At 41.6% G+C, this 20,611-nt stretch overlaps 1 protein-coding gene across 2 annotated transcripts in view; it reads left to right on the top strand.

Moving 5' to 3' along the window:
* The window catches only part of Clmp (CXADR-like membrane protein), a 74,451-nt gene extending 60,271 nt beyond the window's left edge, over positions 1-14,180 (top strand). Inside the window, exons 3-8 of one of the 2 annotated variants that reach the window (XR_001174774.1) lie at positions 2,617-2,818; positions 4,281-4,448; positions 5,298-5,420; positions 9,559-9,697; positions 10,707-12,327; positions 14,159-14,180. Coding sequence is in view for 1 of the 2 variants with exons in the window: in XM_013009886.1 (XP_012865340.1) it covers positions 2,617-2,818; positions 4,281-4,448; positions 5,298-5,420; positions 9,559-9,697; positions 10,707-11,007 (933 nt within the window). In the remaining variant the exon portion in view is untranslated. Of the gene's footprint in view, positions 1-2,616; positions 2,819-4,280; positions 4,449-5,297; positions 5,421-9,558; positions 9,698-10,706; positions 12,825-14,158 lie in introns of those variants that run through there. The other variant, XM_013009886.1, reaches the window with a different exon arrangement.
* Positions 14,181-20,611: the final 6,431 nt, after the last annotated feature.

Raw genomic sequence — 20,611 nt, 5'->3', positions numbered from 1 at the left:
CATCCCTTCCCAGCCTCCCCCCTCCCCCCCAATCCCAAACCCTCCCCTTCCCCCCCCCCCCACCGACGTTGTAAAGCTCGTTTTGGACATGACAACTTGTACAAATTTTTTAATTCATTTATTTATTCGTTTATTTTTTGTCATGGCCTGGGCACTGACCCTGAACTCTTTTGCTCAAGGATAGCTCTCTACCACATTGAGCTACAGCTCCACTTCCAGTTTTCTGATGGTTAATTGGATATAAGTCTCACAGACTTTCCTTCCCAGACTGGCTTTGAATCGCTATCCTCAGATCTCAGCTTTCTGAGTAGCCAGGATTACAGGCAGGAGTCACTAGCACCTTCCTTACATATACAAATTTAATGCCTTTTACATCTTAACTAAGCACTTACCAGGCACTGAGGTATGACTTTTGCAGTTTGAGCAAATTTTTCACGATTTTCTTTTTCCTTCTTCAAAACTTCAGACAAAATATTTGGTTTTTGGCAAATCCCAGTGTTTAGGAGACTGAAGCAGGAGGATCGAAAGTTTGAGGTGAGATCCCGTCTCACATTCCTTTCCCCTCAAAAAGTATTTGTCTTACCAGAGATTTTAGCAATCTCAGCATATGATTTTTGTTTTATTAAGTCAAAAACTTTTACCGTCTCACTAAAAGAAGCACTTTATTCTCTCTCTCTCTCTCTGGTACTGGAGTTTGAACTCAGGTCTCACATTTTAGCTGGTATTCTAACCCTCGAGCGACATCTCCAGCCCAGATTTTTGCTTGTTGATTAGACATGAAGTCTCAAAGATTTTTCTGCCTGGGCTGGCTTCAAATCTCACTTCTCCAGATCTCAGCCTCCTGGGTAGCTAGGGTTATAGACATGAGACAGCAGTGCCTGGCTATCGCTTCTTTTTGGCATATCCAAATTGCCAGGGTCACTACACCTATGGTTTGGGGTAAAATAAAAGCTATTTAAACATAAGCACAGCAAAACTTCAACAATTGATAAGATGACTACTGAGTAAGTAGTAGGTGAGTCGTCTGCACAATATGGAAAGGCTGAATGATTCTGTGCCAAGCAGGATAGAACAGAATTTTAGAGACAATCACAATGCTTGGCATGGTGGCCAACTTCAAACTTATGAAGTGTTTACTTCTGGACTTCCTTTTTTTCTTTTTTTTTAATTGGTCGTGGGGCTTGAACTCTGGGCCTGGGCACTGTCCCTGTGCTCTTCAGCTCAAGGCGAGCACTCTACTGCTTGAGCCACAGCACCACTTCTGGTTTACTAGCGGCTTATTGGAGATAAGAGTCTCACGAACTTTCCTGCCCGGGCTGGCTTTGAACCTCGATCCTCAGATCTCAGCCTCCTGAGTAGCTAGGATTACAGGCATGAGCCACCGGGGCCCGGCTACTTCTGGACTTTTTACTTAATATTTGATTAATAGCTGGTAATAAAACCTCAGAAAGGAAAATCATGTATTCAAGAGGAATTACAATATCAAGGAAGAACCATGGGCTGAATAGTTGGAGCAGAGGAGAGCAGGTCAAGGACAGTTTCCTGATGGAAAGCACAGATGGTCTAAGACTGTTTTGTTTGCTTTTGAGACAAGGTCTCCTCAAGTAGCCAAAACTGACCTAGAACTCATCTTTCTGCCTCAGCCTCCTAAGTACTGGAATTACAGTCATGTACTACCTCAGCCAGCTTTGATCTAAGTCTTGATACAAGAGCTTTCCCTGAGTGTAGACACAACGGCTGGAAAATTTTGAGAAGTCATAAGCTAGTGTAAGTGCAATACAAAATGTGAGCCTGTGGTGGCTATAGGGTCAGAACCCAGAAGGCCTACTGTGCCATACATGTTATGGAACTTAGAATTGCCTGTATGATGTCAATGAAGGCTTTCAAGAGTATATCTTAGGTCCTGACACTGGCATATTGATTTTAGGGAGCCTTAACTAAAAGCAAGCACAATTTCATACAATAACTTAAATAATAGCCATAGGTAGTTTGGAATCTAAAGGAGATTACAAAAAATAGTAAAGTTGGTAAGACTTTATAACTGCCAGCGTGTTGGTAACAGTGTTGTTGGGGGGGGGTGACAGAAAAGACAGGAAGGGTTGGAATACATGGGGTGCTAAAAGTAGGCTAACCAATGACGCAGATCCCAAGTTTAGCTCCCCATTTCAATCTGAGAAGAAATATTTTCTTTGCCTTTGTCTAGGTTTCTCAGAGCAGGCACAGAACATCTGGGGGTGGGTAGGCAGTCTCAGGAACATTTGAATTTCAGCTCAAAAGTGATAGCATAGCCTACTAGAACTCAGAAGCTTTTCTTTTCTAATTCGAAGGATGGAAAAACAACTAAGTTTCAAAGTAAGAGTGACTACATCATTCAAAGTCAATCAGAAACAGGTAATAAATTGAAGGGACGGGATGGGTTGTGAGAATGGTGAAAGGGCGATATCAATTGTGGCGTGTTGTACTTACAAACTGACATGTTGAAGGGTAGCCCCTTTTCCCCATCTAACTTATTCTTACTAATCTACAGTAAAGCCAGCAAAGAAGAAGACGCAAACAATGAAATCCTCATATCAGACCTGAATTTTAACCATGGCCCTGTCTTGGTCTGTCCTGCAGGTGATCACCTATTCCAGTCGTCATGTCTACAATAACCTAACTGAGGAACAGAATGGCCGGGTAGCCTTTGCTTCTAATTTCCTGGAAGGAGATGCTTCATTGCAGATTGAGCCTCTGAAGCCCAGTGATGAGGGCCAGTACACCTGTAAAGTGAAGAATTCAGGACGCTACGTGTGGAACTATGTCATCTTAAAAGTCCTAGGTAAGATAGGGCCAAGGAGCTGCCTATATCTTGCTTTTTGTTTTTTTTTGAGACAGGGTCTCACTATGTAGAGTCCATGCGTCCATATTGAGATCCTCCTGCCTCAGTTTCCTGGGTGCTGCAGTTTTAGGTGCACACCACACAGTTTACATGCCTACATCTTTTTTTTTTTGTCGGTCATGGAGCTTGAACTCTGGGCCTGCGCTGTCCCTCAGCTCTTCAGCTCAAGGCTAGCGCTCTACTACAGAGCTACTGCGCCACTTCCAGTTTTCTGAAGTTAAGTCTCACGGCCTTTCCTGTCTGGGCTGGCTTTAAACTGAGATCCTCAGATCTCAGCCTCCTGAGTAGCTAGGATTATAGGTGTCAGCCACCAGTGCCTGGCCATGCCTGCATCTTCATAAGGTATCTGCAGAGATATTACATTTAGAGGTCATTTAGTCCAATTCCTGGCAGAGGAACATAATATTCTGTATTTTGGACATAATGAAAAAAGAAAATGTAATTACAACTCTCCATGTTAGCTCATTACCACATTTAAATACCTTATATTTAAAGAGATGGGGATGTAGCTCACTGGTAGAGCACTTGTCTAAATTTAACTTACTATTATAACTTACTATGATGCTAGGCATCTAACCTATTGCCTTAAACATGCTAAGAGGTGCTATACCACTGAGCTCCATTCCCAGCCCTCTTCTATAATCTCTGAGACATTACTGAAATTCATCTCTATCTTTTTTTCCTTTGTGCTGGTCCTAGAACTTGAACTCAGGGCCTGTCCCTGAGCTTTTTTACTCAAGGATAGCACTCTACCAGTTGAGCCAAAGCTCCACTTGCAGCTTTTTTTATAGTTAATCGAAGAGAAGAGTCTCACCAACTTTTTTGCTCAGGCTGGTTTTGAAGCATGATCCTCAGATCTCAGCCTCCTGAGTAGCTAGTATTACAGGCGTGAGCCACCAGCACCTGGCCATTTCTGCCTTTTGACATCAAGAACCACTGAGTTATACCTAATCAGTTCCAAATTAATGATCTTCTAATCCTATTTAAGTATCAGTGAAACCATGCTTTCCTAAATTCCAAATAAATAAGTTTTTATTTTTTGAGAAGTGATATGGGAGTTTCTGAGGCTACACCTGAAAATTACACATCCACTAGTAACAGCTAGAATTGTGTGTGTGCAGGGGACAGAGTGAGTGGAATCCTGATTCAAAAATGGACCATAAGGGGTAGGAATGTGGCTTAGTGGTAGAGTACTTGTCTTAGCATGCATAAAGCCCTGGGTTCAATTCCTCAATACCACATAAACAGAAAAAGTGGGAAGTGATGCTGTGGCTCAAGTGGTACAGTGCTACCCTTGAGCAAAAGACACTCAGGGACAGTGCAAGGGATGACTGGAGAAATAACTCAGTAAGACGTACTTTTTCCATTCAATGTGATATTTGGAGAATTTCTGAATCTGCAGTGAGACCATCCAAGCCCAAGTGTGAACTGGAAGGAGAGCTGACAGAGGGAAGTGACCTGACTCTGCAATGTGAGTCATCCTCTGGCACAAAGCCCATTGTGTATTACTGGCAGAGAGTCCGGGAGAAAGAAGGAGAGGATGAACATTTGCCTCCTAAATCTAGGATTGGTAAGTCATCTTCCTACCACTCTACTGGGCCAATGAGACATATGGTATCCATGAACTCTACACCAGCTACAGTAGCTCACTTTGAATATACTCCTGAACCTCTTCAACTTCCATTTTTGTTCATTTATAAATGAGGACAGAAAAATCTTTCTTAAAATGACACAAAGAAATGCTAAGAGATTGGGAATAAATGTATTACATAAATCACTACATCTATCTTGTTGATCACTTAAAAGTTCACAAGCATTTTGTAACTTTTGAGAATGCAGTTCCATTTAAAAACATATTTACAATGGGTGCTGGTGGCTCACACTTATAAACCTAGCTACTCAGTAGGCCAAAGTCTAAGGATCATGGTTCATAGCTAACCCAGGAAGGAAAGTCCGTGAGATTCTTGCCTCCAGTTAACTACCAGAAAACTGGAACTGGTGCTTTGGCCCTAAGTGGTAGAGCACTAGTGCTCTGAGACAGCACCCAGGCCCTGAGTTCAAGCTCCATGACGTACCAAAAATAAATAAATAAATAAAGAGTGTATTTACCTGTTTCCTTTCCCTGTTTCAAAGAGGTAGATTTTCAATCATTTCTTTCTTATTAGTCTATAGTAGAGAATCAGTGCAGGGATGCTCATAAGAATGGGGAACATTTTTTCTGCAAGGACTATCTGGGTATTTTTAATAGGCAAATTATCAATACAGACAGGCTTAGGCAGTCAATAAGAAGCATACATGTCTGTCCCATCATATACCACGGGCTTCATTTGGCCCACAGGCTAGAGGTTACCCACCCCTGATAGAAAACAAGAAATATAGATGCTGTCACTTTTTAGCATCACTCTTTCTGTTTTTACAGACTACAACAACCCAGGGCGAGTTCTCCTACAGAACCTCACGATGGCCTCCTCTGGGCTCTACAGGTGCACGGCGGGCAATGAGGCTGGGAAGGAAAGCTGCGTGGTGAGAGTAACCGTACAGTGTAAGTACCTGACGGGCTTCTGTTTTTGTTGTTATTGTTTTACCTTTGTTTATTTCTAGGGATTGAACCCAGGGCCTTATTAAGTATACAAGGTAGGCACAACAACCAGACAGCAAGGAGTATTTTTATATCTTTAAATTAAATCAAATTTACTTATTTTACCATTTAAAACATTTTTATAGAAAATTAATTTATAAATCATTTTACAAGAAGATAAACATCAATGTTTATACCAACTTTAATAGTAAACAATTAAAATGAAAGAAAAATTCTATTTGTGCTTCAACATCTGTGTTTTGCTTCTTGCCTTTTGGAGAAAACAGTGCAATGTAAAGTTACAGTTTTTTGTTTTTTGGGACAAAGGCAACAATTAAGATCTTCCTTAATCATACAATTCTAAAGGAAAAACCAACTTTCCAGAAATTTTAATTTTATTTGCACATTGTTTCAATATAAGACTATTTATTTATTTATGCCAGTCATGGGGCTTGAACTTTGAGCCTGGCTGCTGTCCCTGAGATTTTGTGCTCAAAGCTAGCATTCTACCCTTAAACCACAGCTCCACTTCTATCTTTTTGGATAGTTAATTGGAGATAAGTGTGTCAGAGCTTTCCTGCCTGCATGGGCTTTGAACCATGATCCTCAGATGTCAGCCTCCTGAGTAGCTAGGAGATTACAGGCGTGAGCCACCAGTGCCTAACAGTAAAAGTAAGGTCAAGGTCAAAGTTTTCTATTTCTAGAAGGACATGTCTATTACCAAAAATAAGTTCAACCATTCAATATCTAGGTTTGACTCTCTATATTTACAAGTGTGTGAATTAACCAGCCCCTTAAATAAATGTACTATGGGACTGAGAGTGTGGCTTAGTGTTAGACCACTTGCTTAACATGTGCAAAGTCCCTGGGTTTGATGCCAAGCAAGAGAGATGCAGATGGTAGAGTGCTTATCTAGCACATGTGGAGGCACTAGGTTCAACCTCCAGTACTGAAATAAAAAAAAAACTGCTTTATTACTTAATAAGGGAGCTGGTAAGACTTTAAAATTAATTCAAAGTACATTTGAGAAGTTACAGACAGCAACAGTTGAACAGATGAAAAGATTGCTAGGTTAGGCATCAGACTGGTTAATGTTCTACAAAATCACAGCAATTTCTGAAGTCATGTGTTTAACTGGAACAGTAATTATTTCCATCTCTACTAGACAAGGGTCTACAAGTTGCCAAGTTGCTCCTACAAAGTTGTAAATGGTCAGTACTATACTAATGTTTATTTTTAAGTTTCAGGTAATTTTTTTGTACAAATTCAATAGGCATTTCACTGGGGAAAAATACGGCAAATTGCATGTTATGGCCATAAAAAAAGACTACAACATATATATATAGATAGATAGATATACAACATATCCATACTATATATATATATATAACACATATATATATAACACATATATATACAACATACACACACACATATATACACACTTTTTTTTGGGGGGGGGTCATTTGTGGGGCTTGAACTCAGGGCCTGGGCACGGTCCCTGAGCCTTTTTGTACTCAAGGCTAGAACTCTACACTTGAGTCTCAGCACCACTTCCACTTTTATGGTGGTTAATTGGAGAGTTTCAGGGACTTGCCTGTCTGGGATGGCTTTGAACTGTGGTCCTCAGATCTCAGTTTCCTAAGTAGCTAGGATAGGATTACAGGCATGAGCCACCTATTCCCGGCTACTTTTACATCTTTGAATGAAGTATAAACTGGTAGCAGCTTTTAGCTAAGTTGATCTACAGACTTGAGAGGAGTAAATATAATAAAGTAAAATTACACAGAGGAGTTCATAAATGCTTAATGTACACTTAGGTAGATTTTTCAAAAGTACGTCTACCTGGGTAACCAATAAGCACTGTGATTAAGAACCTGTCATTACCTCTTGCCACCCCTCCATTACTCAGATTCCAAATTTATGACTGCTTTCTTTGTTTCAAAACCTGAAAGAGACAGAATCACTTTTTTTTTTTTTTTTGCCAGTCATAGGGCCTGAAGTTTGGTCCTGGGCACTGTCCCTCAGCTCTTCAGCTCAAGGCTAGTGCTCTACCACTTGAGCCATAGCACCACTTCCAGCTTTTTTGCTCATGTGGTGCTGAGGAATCGAGCCCAGGGCCTCATGCATGCAAGGCAAGCACTCTACTACTGAGCCACCTTCCCAGCCCCACCCCCCCTTTTTTTTTTCCCTCAGCTCTTCAGCTCAAAGCAAGGGCTTTACCACTTGAGCCACAGCCCCACTTCCATTTTTCTGGAGGTTTATTGAAGATAAGAGTCTCACAGACTTTCCTGCCCAGCTGGCTTTGAACTGCAATCCTCAGATCTCAGCCTCTTGAGTAGCTAGGATTACAGCCACAGGGGCCTGGCTCCAGAATCACTTTTGGTGTCTAGCTTTTTCTATTCTACATTGTTTTTGAAATTCATCATTTTGTTGCTTGTAACTATACTATCATTCTCATTGTTTTATAGTATTTGACTGCCCAACTCGTGATTCATTTTAGATGGAAAAGTTCATTGCATTTTATCTAGCACTACTTCTGTGAATTTATCCTTTAGAGGTATTCTATATAGGTGCAAATATACAGAAATTACATATTTTCTATTGTGAAAAAAAGCAGCCTCAATTTCTATTACTAGCTAATCCACGTAGATTGTGTTGAGAGTAGGGCAGTAAGAAAAACATCATCCTTAGCTGAAATTGTAAACTGCATTACAGCCTTTTGAAACTTTAAATAGGATATCAAAAAAAATTTTTTTTTCTTATGGGTCGTGGGCTTGAACTCTGGGCCTGGTCCCTGTCCCTCAGCTCTTCAGCTCAAGGCACTCTACCACTTAAGCCACAGCACCATTTCCAAAAGTTAATTTTTTAATAAAATTTTATAGTAAGTTTAGTTCATGAAGGCAATAAAAGAATAAGCAGTATTTCTGATAATAAGCAATAGCCATCTATCTGCTTCTATGCACATTATTTTTACCATAGCCTAATCTAGCATCATCTCTAGCCCTATACTACTGATTGAAAGCATTCTAACTGGCATTATAGCTTCCTTTTTTTTTTTTTCTTTTCACCATCCTGGGACTTGAACCATGGGCTTGGGCTCCATCCCTAAGCTTTTGTGCTCAAAGCTAACGCTCTACTACTTAAACCACAGCTGCACTTCCACTTTTTTGTTTTCTGTTTTTTTTGGGGGGTCCGGTCGTGGGGTCTGAACTCTGGGCCTGGGCACTGTCCCTCAGCTCTTCAGCTCAAGGCTAGCACTCTACCACTTGAGCCACAGTGCCACTTCTGGCTTTTTTCTTATGTGGTGCTGAGGAATCGAACCCAGGGCCTCGAGCATGCAAGGCAAGTACTCTACCACTGAGCCACCTTCCCAGCCCAAAATTCTTTTCTTTTTGGGGGGGGGGGTCCGGACTCTGGGCCTGGGCGCTGTCCCTCAGCTCTTCAGCTCAAGGCTAGCGCTCTACCACTTGAGCCACAGCGCCACTTCCAGCTTTTTTCTTTTTTGCTTATGTGGTGCTGAGGAATCGAACCAAGGCCTCAGGCATGCAAGGCGAGCGCTCTGCCACTGAGCCACCTTCCCCTGGAGCACTTCCACTTTTTGTAGTTAATTGGAGATAGGAATCTCAGGGACTTTCCTGCCAGAGCTGGCTTTGAACTGAGATCCTCAGATCTCAGCCTTCTGAGAACCTAGGATTACAGGTGTGAGACCCTGGGGCCCAGCTCAAGTTACTCTTTCATAGCCATTACAACAAACTCTCATAGTCATTATAATAAACACCTTGCTCCTAGCTTCAAAGGCCCTATGTGACCTGGGCCTGACTCTGTGACTACATCACGATCATCACAAGACAATGTTTGCTATCATTTATATCTCAACTCAAATGCTAAGATATAAAGTATCAGAGTCTTCACTGCCACAAAATTTAGGTGGTATTCCTTCATTCTCCTAAATTATCACTCAATAAGAAGTGTCAGACAAAGAGAGTAATGGGTAGCTACTCTGCAAGACAGGAAGGAAATATCCTGTCCAGGAACTATAGTTTTTTAATTCATGTATTTCCTATCTTATGTTTGTTTTATTGTGCTTCTGAGAAAACAGATGTACAAAGCATCGGCATGGTTGCAGGAGCAGTGACAGGCATAGTTGCTGGAGCCCTGCTGATTTTTCTCTTGGTGTGGCTGCTAATCCGAAGGAAAGACAAAGAGAGATATGAGGAAGAGAGACCTAATGAAATTCGGTAAGCCTCACAAATTCTTAGGCTGGGCTTCCTTCCTTTCTAGGGCTAGTTCCACAGTAACTAGTCTAAACAAATACCCTCTCCCCCCCTCCCCCCACTCCTCTGAATCATAAAACAATGATCCTGATAAGTAGGAAGTTGCAGCCTAGGGACAGAAGGTTTGGTTTACACCTAGACTTTATTGGAAACTACTGTCAATAGACTTTTAAGTTCAACCTTACATTATTTCTGATTCATTTCCATTTATACAGGGCATTCAATAAGGAATGACTATGACCTACAGAAAATGAGAGGGTTTAGTGTAGGAACTCTAAATCAGCACAAATGTTATCTACACTATCTCACAGTGAGTTGTAGCCTCTCATTGTAGGCTGGATCCTTTGGCTAACAAAACAAACATTTGCTTAAACCCAGCATTAAGTATTAAGAAATGATGGGTGATTAGTTCAGTAAATGGCTGCCTTCTGATGATATTTGAAGTTTACAGGTTGAGGAATTTATTGGGAAACCTGAGGAGTGTAAGGTATATTAAATAGGTAGGTTTCATTAGGTAGCAGGAAAAGAAGTTAATTTACCAAACTGCTGCCCCCCCCCCCCCGCATGGTGGAGAAGCATGGCTGAAAAGGAAAAGGGTTGGGGGGGGGAAGGGGGGAGAAGAGTGACCCACCGCTGGGCCAAGACTTATCTAGACCAGGGACAGGAAGAGGTGTGGCCAGGTGGGGGTAAGGTGTGGCCTCACTGGATCTGGATGTAACCTCAGGGTCTGGGACTCTCCTAGAGTCAGAGGGGAGGCTTGTGACCTGTGGTGGCCCAGGATGTGACCTAGCAGGAGGGGAAGGTGACTGCTTCCAGGTCTGCCAGTTACTTAGGTAACAGATACTGGGAGGCAACTTAGCTAAAAGGGAGGGAGGTGTCCCTGTGTGGACCTTGCAAGGAGGAAGTAAGCATAGTGGAAACCATCATAATCCTGCCGGCTCTGAAGTTTATCTTTGCTGTTTTTCCTCTTTAGAGAAGATGCTGAAGCTCCAAAAGCCCGCCTTGTGAAACCTAGCTCTTCTTCCTCAGGCTCTCAGAGCTCTCACTCTGGTTCTTCCTCCACTCGCTCCACAGCAAATAGTGCCTCACGCAGCCAGCGGACATTGTCAACTGACGCAGCACCTCAGCCAGGCATAGCCACCCAGCCATACAGCCTACTTGGGTCTGACATGAGAGGATCTGAACCAAAGAGAGTCCACCATGCTACCCTGACCAAAGCAGAAACCACATCCAGCATGATCCCCAGCCAGAGCGGAGCCTTCCAAACTGTCTGAATTAAAGTGGACTTGACTTCCATGCTTTCCTAGGAGTCAGGATCTTAGGACTATTCTAGTCACTGAAACTCGTCACCAGCCACACAACCCCTTCAATCGTATAAGAGGTTATTTAAACAGCTGTGAACAACAAGTGGAACAGATTCAGATGGGCACTTTTCTTAGTATGACACCAGAGAAGCAAAAAGATGTAGGGTGATCATCTCCAGTAAGGCATCTCATATTGCTTTTAGACCAGAGGAAGAAAAAGCAGGGATCCAAATTTGTCTGTTTGCTGACCAGGTCCTGTGGTGAGGGTGCTGGGGAAAGGTGAGGCACATTTCCCCACCTAAGTTACCATTGTCAAGAAGAAATGGGGTGTTTGTGAATTTTGTATTCATTTCCGTGAACCTACTGGATTACTGTGATAATTCAGACAGTCAAACAGAACCCATGGCCTTATATGATACCTATCTGCACCAGGTATTGGGCAAATTGTTTCCAAGAACTCAAAAAAAAAAAGGCAATATATCTCTTCTGGTCTGACTTGACTTCATGTGTCATAAAGTTTAAGTATTGATTTCAGAAGGATATGAACTAGTAGGAGATGGAAAAGAGTGAGATTTCCCCACTGTACTACTAATCTTCTTAAGTTGAACCCTAAAATAAAACCTAAAAAAGAAGTCTAAAAAGTGTGACAAAGTTCTGTGAACAGCTTCTCTTAATGTTCGGAAGGATTACTGAAATATATCAGAACAACATACTGGAACAATTGTGAGTTTTTCCTCAAATTAGATGCCTCTAAGGACTTCCCTGCTGGACATCTCTGGAAGAAAAATATTCTCTACATGTCATTTAACAATGTCATTTAAAAAAAAAAGTCTTCTAGAGAAATAAGATCTGGGAATGTTGAAGATCATCTGACACAACATTAGTTTCCCTTTCTGAAAGGGTGTGAAACCAGAACTTCAAGACTGAGTGATTAGATCAGTTATCTCTTAATATGTTCAGGAATGGTACAAATAAGTGTAGTATTGCACCAAACTTTGAGCTTTCTCTATTTTTCATTTTAGATGGATAAGAATCTAGGATATTTAATGATTCTAGGCCTTAAATCATTAAAAAAAAATCAGGCTGCCAACATTTCCTAGTAGTATTGCGAGGACATGCCATAATCATTCCCTCTAGAGAGGCCAAAGCAGAAACTCCACATTTTCCCAGCTTCAACTTCCAAGAAAGCCTAGCTCTGGGCTGGAAGAAAAGAAAAAGGGAAGAAAAAGTAATGGGTGTCGAGAGAAGGCTCAGCTTGTGTCCATTGACATTTAAATTGCTGCTGCGGAAGTAGCTCAAAGAGTCCTTAAGACTCTGGATTTAATCTCTACCACTGCAGAAAAAGAAAAAAAAATTATCTGGAAAGCTATTGAAGGAGCTAATGCATCAGAGAGGAAAGGTAACTGTGAAAGGTAAAAAGTATAGCAACTTGGGATTTTTTTAAATAGTTTCTATTAAGACAGATGTCTATGGCACAAATGCTGCACTTGAATTATCCTTTCAATGAAGTTAACTAAATGACACCTATCTCCATAGGTGGAGAATATTTCTTATTATTAAAGGGCAACATGCAACAGAAAAGAAAAAGTATTAATGAAAATGGTGAAAAAAGCATTATCTTTAAAATGAGAATCAGATTCTTACAAGAAAAAGTTTACCTCGTTTTTCTTCCCTACATTTGATTTTCACAATAATGTCTTCACTGAGTAAAACTGCATTTACTTCTGAAGTCCTCAGGAATTTAGATGAAAATCTTGTTTTTTTTTATTGAATTTGTGGCCTGGCAAATTTTAGAAGGAAAATTCTAATCTCAATTTTGTCTTCTCTAAAAAAGGTAGAAAGTGAGAGACCTTAAAAAAAACCATAAAGATATTACTTTAAGAGAACTGGTCTATTTGGAATGCTTCTTATGCTAACTCTTACCTCATTGTAAGATTTAAAACCTTTACTTGGACTACAGTTTTATTCTTCTCCAAGGGTAGTATCCAGGCAACCTATCTCTTCAGCTCCTAATTCTGAGAATTCTTTTTCCTAGAGTACTTGAGCCAAATAAGCATACTATAGAGATGTCAGCTGTGTCATCATTAACAATTTTCTCTTATTTACTACTTTTGAACTAAAGGTTTCCTGCTTATGAAAGTAGAAGAGTTAGTATCATTGAATATCCAAGCTGTTTTACAAATTTATTCACAATGGAAATCTACAACAAACACACAAAACAGATTATACTAAGAGCTGAGAAATTTTAAGGACTTGAAGTCTCAGCAAGGTCAACACATTTCTTTTGGCTCTGAGTTTAAGATCAAAGGTACAGACACTAGGTTCTAGACCACATTCTGCTGACTTTTTAAATCAAATAAATTGATCCTTCAAAATGAAACTATGAAAGGGGATATAATTTAAACTCAGAAGACGAAATGTCGTAGTAATAAAATGCAGATGGAATAATGTGGATATCAGGAGAGTGACCATTTCAATAAAATATATAAATCAAAACTAAATTTGTAAAATAATGTTGATACTTTTGTTGTTACATTGTATAAAAACAATTTCAGAATTGCTTTTCCAAAAAGTTATTTATAATTTTGCTTCATTTCTGGTATTAAGCTATTTATGTTTCAATGTTAACTTCTAAATTGCTTTGCAGATGAGACTGTGAACATCACAAAACCAAATATTTATTATAGATGTATCTGTATCAGCAATTAAAAAATAAATAAGTAAAGGCAATACTGTAGGAAGGCTGAAGCTCATATAACCCACACTGGAAATTTGTTTATCAGCTTGCTGCCGAAGGAACTCAGACTGAATATGATCTATTATTTATTGATTTCAGTCACAAGTATACCAAGTACTTTATTCTCACAAGGCAAGATATCCAGAAATGACAAGAGTTGTTGTTAAAGCACTTTCTTAAAATCAACAAATAATTATTACTTAGAAAGTATTTTGTACCAAGGTAAAATGGCAACAACAACAAAAGCACATACTAAAGGATTTAAATAAATCTGAAAAACTTCATAGAAAGGTGGGTGTGGTGGCTTACATCTGTAATACCAGCACTTAAGAGGCTAAGAGTGGGGGATCTTGAGTTCAAGAACAGCTTTCCTGGGCTGGGAAGGTGGCTCAGTGGTAGAGTGCTTGCCTTGCATGCATGAGGCCCTGGGTTCAATTCCTCAGCACCACATAAGCAAAAAGAAAAAAAAAGCCGGAAGTGGTGGTGTGGCTCAAACGGTAGAGCGCTAGCCTTGAGCTGAAGAGCTGAGGGACAGTGCCCAGGCCCAGAGTTCAGGCCCCACGACCAGACCCCCAAAAAAGAAAAAAAAGAACAGCTTTCCTATATAGCAAGTGTAAGTCTTACTGCATTTGCAATGAGGCAAGGCCAACTCTTTGCAGACCCCCACCCCGACCCCAGAAAGTCACAGAGGTCTATAAATATAGTAGCAATACTAGTAGTTATCACTGAAGTACCATGCACTAGGCACTCTACTATATATTTTCATTTTATAAATTACAAAACTAAGGTTTAGAAAGGTCAGGTCTTAGCAGAACTAGGATTTAAGCACTGCCACTGGGATGTGCATTCCATCAGAATTGTGAGATACAGATTGTCTTCACTCTTTTACCCTAAACTATAGGTTTGCCCTTCTCTTTACATTCTGCCTTGTCCTAAGGCTTTTTAGGATGCCTGGACACACTTAAGATTGCTCATGCATGGGCTGGGAAAGTGGCTCAGTGGTAGAGTGCTTGCCTTGCATGCATGAGGCCCTGGGTTGGATTCCTCAGCACCATCATATGCAAAAAGAAAAAAAGCCGGAAGTGATGCTGTGGCTCAAGTGGTAGAGCACTAGCCTTGAGCTGAAGAGCTGAGGGACAGTGCCCAGGCCCAGAGTTCAGGCCCCATGACCGGACCCAAAAGAAAAAAAAAAGATTGCTCATGCATAAATCGAATTTGTTTTCAGAATTTCTTTGCTCTGAAAATTAGGATAAAATTTACAACTTTATAATTGCCTATGTTTTCATGTTAATAAAGTAATAATAGGTTTAGGTCATATACATAACCTTAGTTGAATGTTAATCACAGAATATCTTGAATTTATCAAGGTTAAATTTGTAGTCTTCTGAGACAAAAAGGACAAAACTACATTAATATCACAAAATAAAGTTTTTCCAAAGATGATTAAAAATATTTACAGAGGTCAAATATTTCAGAAACCCTATACTTAGAAGTAATTAAGTTAGGGGTGGGAAGGTGGCTCAGTAATAGAGTGTTTGCCTTGCATGCATGAGGCCCTGGGTTCAATTCCCCAGCACTTAAGCAGAAAAAGCCAGAAGTGGCACTGTGGCTCCAGTGGTAGAGTACTAGCCTTGAGCTGAAGAGCTGAGGGACAGTGCCCAAACCCAGAGTTCAGGCCCCATGACTGGCAAAAAAAAAAAAAAAAGTAATTAAGTTTACAAAATTTAGGGCTGGCTTTTTTCTCCCTCTTTCTGTTATCCCCTACCTCCTTTCTCCACTAACTTAGCAGTACTAGGAGTTGGCCCATGGTCCTACATATTCCAAGCAAGAGCTAGCTCTACTTCTAAACTTCAGCCCTGTCTTGATTTGCATGACCTTTTTATTACTGTTCTCAGATGGAAGTTATAAAAATTATGCCAGTGCTGTGGTTCAGGCCTGTAATCCTAGCCACTCAAAAAATTGAGATCTGGGGCTGAAAATGTGGCTTAGTGGTAGAGTGCTTGTTTAGCATGCCTTAAGCCCTGGGTTCAATTCCTCAGTACTATGAACAGATAAAGCCGGAAGTGGCACTGTGGCTCAAGCAGTACAGTGCTATCCTTGAGCAAAAGCAGCTCAGGAACAGTGCCCAGGCCTTGAGTTCAAGCCCAGGACCAGCAAAATAAATAATTGAGATCTGAGGACTGGTTTAAAGCCAGCCCAGGCAGGAAAGCCCCTGAGACTTTTATCCATAATTAACTCCCAAAAGCCAGATATGTCTGATTTAGAGAAACTCAAGCTGAGTTATGACAAATTATTAGAATCTATGAGAGCCTGACTTTCTCTATCTGAAGATAAGATCATAGTAAGAATAGGTGCTTAGAATAGATGATGAGAGGGGTTATACAGAAAATGTATGTCAAGCATGTAATAAAATAGTATTGGCAAAGATGAAAACTACCAGCTAAACACCACACTGGGCATGAAGGTGTTAGAACACATAATCTGGTTAGGCAAGTGAAATATAATGATGAAAAAAGATAGTGGAATTATTCCTATGTGTCAACAGCAGTAATTTATACCTAGCTACAGTTAGAAAGTTGAAATACTAACATCTTGAGTCATTCTGGTTTTAAATGTCTCTGGTAAATATACTGAACTCTTTGGGAAATCAGTTTACACATTTCATCTTTTAGTCACAAAATGGGTTGTTTTTAATATCTGAGATTTCAAAGTAAGAATTACCATATAAATTCACTATTCTTTGATGTTGAATAAAGTTTAAAATTGAATGTTTAAGCCTGGTGCCAGTGGCTCACACCTGTAATACTAGCTACTCAGGAGGCTGAGATCTGAAGATTGAGGTTCAAAGCCAGTACAGGCAGGAAAGTCCATGAGACTCTTATCTCCAATAAACCACTTGAGAACTGGAAGTGGTGCTGTGGCTCAGAGAAGTAGAGCACTCACCTTGAGCTGAAGAGCTGAGGGACAGCACCCAGGCCCAGAGTTCAAGCCCCATGACTGACCAAAAAAAAAAAAAGTATGTTTAGAAACACCACATACCACATAGCTATAAAACATACTATCCAGTTAAATGTTCTATGCTGGTGGCTCATGCTGTAATCCTAGTTATTAGGGAGGCTGAGATTTGAGGATTACGGTTGGAAGGCAGCCCAGGCAGGAAAGCCCACGAGACTCTTTTCTCCAATTAACCACCCAAAATCCAGAAGTGGGCTAACTCCAGTGGCAGAGCCCTAGCAAGGAACAATAAAGCTCAGGGACAGCACCCAAGCCGGGAGTTCAAGACCAAGAACCTAGCACAAAACGAGACCTTCCCCGACCCCCCCCCCAAATAAATATACTTATCAGGGGATGGCTAACACCTATAATCTTAGTTACTCAGGAGGTTGCTCAGGATTTTAGTTAAAAGCTAGCCCAAGCAGACAAATCTACAACTCCAATTAACCAGCAAAAAGCCACAAGCACTGTGGCTCAAGGGGTAGAGCTTCAACCTTGAGTGAAGAAAGAAGAGATTTCAGCCAGGCGCTGGTGGCTCACACCTGTAATCCTAGCTACTCAGGAGGCTGAGATCTGAGGATCGCGGTTCAAAGCTAGCCAGGCAGGAGAGACCATGAGACTCCTATCTCCAATAAACCACCAGAAAACCGGAAGTGGTGCTGTAGCTCAAGTGGTAGAGCTCTCGCCTTGAGCTGAAGAGCTGAGGGACAGCGTCCAGGCCCAGAGTTCAAGCCCCATGGCCGACAAAAAAAAAAAGAAGAGATTTCAAACCCCAGTGTAGGAAAAAAACAAAAGTATGCTTAACACTAACCAGGCATTTCACAGACTAAATATTTAGTCTGATAGAATCAAGGATTATGAGGCTGTAAAAGCCACACAACTTTGTCTTCATTTTAATGTGATTTCCAGCAATGTTGGTAGAAAGCAGATAGCGCTCTACCACTGAGCCAGCTTCCCAGCCCTAGATTTTTTTTTTTTTTTTTTTGGTCCAGTCGTGGGGCCTGAACTCTGGGGGCCTGGGCGCTGTCCCTCAGCTCTTCAGCTCAAGGCTAGCACTCTACTACTTGAGCCACAGGGCTTTTTTCTTTTTGCTTATGTGGTGCTGAGGAATCGAACCCAGGGCCTCAGGCATGCAAGGCAAGCGCTCTACCACTGAGCCACCTTCCCAGCCCCCCAGCCCTAGATATTTTATTTTTTTATTTTTTTTATATTGAAGTCCATTATATATATATACATATATATATACACACATATGATACATATGTCTGAACTAGTTCCCTCAGAAATGCACTTCAAGTAGATTCATAGAGGACAAAACCAAGGTCCATGTGCCATCTGTGTAAGTCAATAAAACCAGACACTGATCTAGTTTCCATTTTCCAACTCTTTTTCTTTTCTTTTTAGCAATGCAGAGGTTCAAAGTCTACTGCCTGAGCCTCAGCCAAGTCTTTTTCTTTCTTTTTTAAGTTTATTTTTCAGATAGCCATTCACACTCCTGGCCCGGATTGGGCTTGGAGCACAGTCCTTTTATTACAGTCTCCTGGGATTACAGGCATGAACCACCACACCTCATGCCCTCTCCTTTTTTTTTCTAATTCTTTATGCTTTTTATCATATTCTTCACCAATCTTGTAAATCCCCCGCATCACATACATTGTTTAATACTTTATTCTTTAAGCTTGATAAAGAAGTTTTCACATCTCTATTGGTAGACTCTCAGATGTCATTTCCACATCTTCCTAGGCACACCTGGGCAAGGATACTGGCATGAAGGAGACATATTGCAGCCCTAGATATTTTAAAAGATACTAGCTAGGCTGTGTTTGAATTACAGGTTCTATTGTCTTATTTTGTGTTTTAGCTTATTCCTATGACTCGAGTGACACAGTTTCCTCATCTACAAAATGGATTATCAAGCTGGGAACCCTAGCCTTACTCAGTGTTAGGTTTTTAAAAAAAGGTAGCCAAGTACGAACAGCACCACACACACGGTATTCGGGTAAGGGGCAAGTTTATGGCACCAGGCCATCTTGACCCTCCACGCAGCTGGGAGAGGCCTGGGAAAGAGCTGGAAAAGAGCTAGAAAAGAGAGCTTCTGGGCCTGGGCTAGGCCTTATTAGGGTATGGGCGGAGAAAGGTGTGGCCACATCAAATTCAGATGTGACTTCAGCAGATGCAGATGTGACCTCTTCCAGGGGTGCCAGTGACCTAGGTAACCCAAGTACTGGGTGGAAACTTTGCTGTGAGGAGGGTGGAGTCTTCTCGCCATCCAGGAGCGGACCTTACACTCAGGAGGCTGAGATCTGAGGACTGTGGTTGAAGAAAGGCCAGGTAGAAAAGTCCCTGTGAGACTCATCTCCAATTAACCACTCAAAAAGCAGAAGTGGGGCTTTGGCTCAAGTGGTAGAATGCTAGCCTTGAACACTCAGGGACAGCCCCCAGGTCCTGAGTTCAAGCCCTACAACCTACCAAACAAAATAAAAATATGTAAGTGGTTACCTTTTAAGATTTGTGTTTTAAATGAGGGAATATATGCAATCTACTTAGAGCGCTGCTTAGCATGTAGTAGAGATGTAACAATGTTAATTATTCCTTAGTCAGTAGTCCCAACTCCTCCACTGAAGCCCCATGCACCAAACTTACAGAGATTTTGAATAAATGTACTGTTTGAAACCCTGTACCTCTAGGTGTGGAAAAAGGACAGTCATCATAGTCTGACCTTTTCATATATAAACTCTGAGTCATAAGAACATATTCCAAGTCCTAGAACACATATGAGTAACGTTAAGCATTTGGCCCACCTTTAGTCCACTGTTCCACCCAGACCTGAGCTCCTCCCAGCCCTGGAGCTCCAGCCATACAGCTTGCCTCCATCTCTCCGCCCAGACCCCTGAGCTCCCATCTACCTCACTTCTACCCCCAGACCCTGCTGCTACCTAGATAGTGGAGGGTGCCACGTGCTTTCTCTCCAGGGGAAATATGGTTCCTCTAATAAACCTGGTAATCTTTCTCCTGTGCCTGCGTGGTCCCCTGGTATGGATGTGATGGATCTTCTCAGTAACTAGAAACAGCTTGGTCTGCTGGTGATTAAACCTAGGCCTGAGCTTCAAGTTTGCTAGTCAAGCATTTTATTACATTTTCTTATCTTTTCTATTGGGTGGGATCTTCCAAACCTATGGATTTGGGCCCCAGTTCTGTTTTTCTACAGAAACAGTAGAAAGAAACAGTTCACGGTTCAGCGTCAAATGGTAATTTTTTTTTCCATGCAGTTGTAGTTCCTAATGTGTACTTGTTAAAGGAAACCGAAAGTGACCTTAGGCACATTTCTGGAAGTTTCTAGAAAGGAAATTACAATGCAGAAGAAAAAAAAAAAACCCGAGCTAGGTTGGACATTTTCTTTTAACCAGCTGTGTGTTTTCCCATGAAAAACATCTCTGAACTTCCCGTTTCCAACTCACCACACACAAGTAAAGGGTTTTAGCTCAAATTGTAACGCAGACGAACAATATGTACCCCAGTGGCTGGTTACAATGGTGAGACGGGCCTGGGGGGTGGGCAGAAGCCGTGTGCCCTTCGTGGGACTCCAAGCCAACAGCCTCCACCCAGGGGGGAAGCGTCCCTTTCGGTGCCCGGCGTCTGTGGGAGGCTCCAGGGACGCGACGAGGACGACGTGTCCTCCGTCTGCGGACGTCCTGCCGCGCGGGGTCGGAGGCCCGCCAGCGCCAGGCCTGCTACTGACCGCGGGGAAAGCCTAACCAAAGAGCCGCTTCTCAGCCCGCGGGGCGGGTCAGCCTCCGCGTGGGGCGCGCGGCCCCGGCCCGGCTGCGTGGCCGGCCCCGTCTG

The sequence above is a fragment of the Dipodomys ordii genome, unplaced genomic scaffold, assembly GCF_000151885.1.
Source record: "Dipodomys ordii isolate 6190 unplaced genomic scaffold, Dord_2.0 Scaffold10, whole genome shotgun sequence".
Lineage (NCBI taxonomy): Eukaryota > Metazoa > Chordata > Mammalia > Rodentia > Heteromyidae > Dipodomys > Dipodomys ordii.
This window is presented reverse-complemented; position numbering and strand designations above follow the sequence as displayed.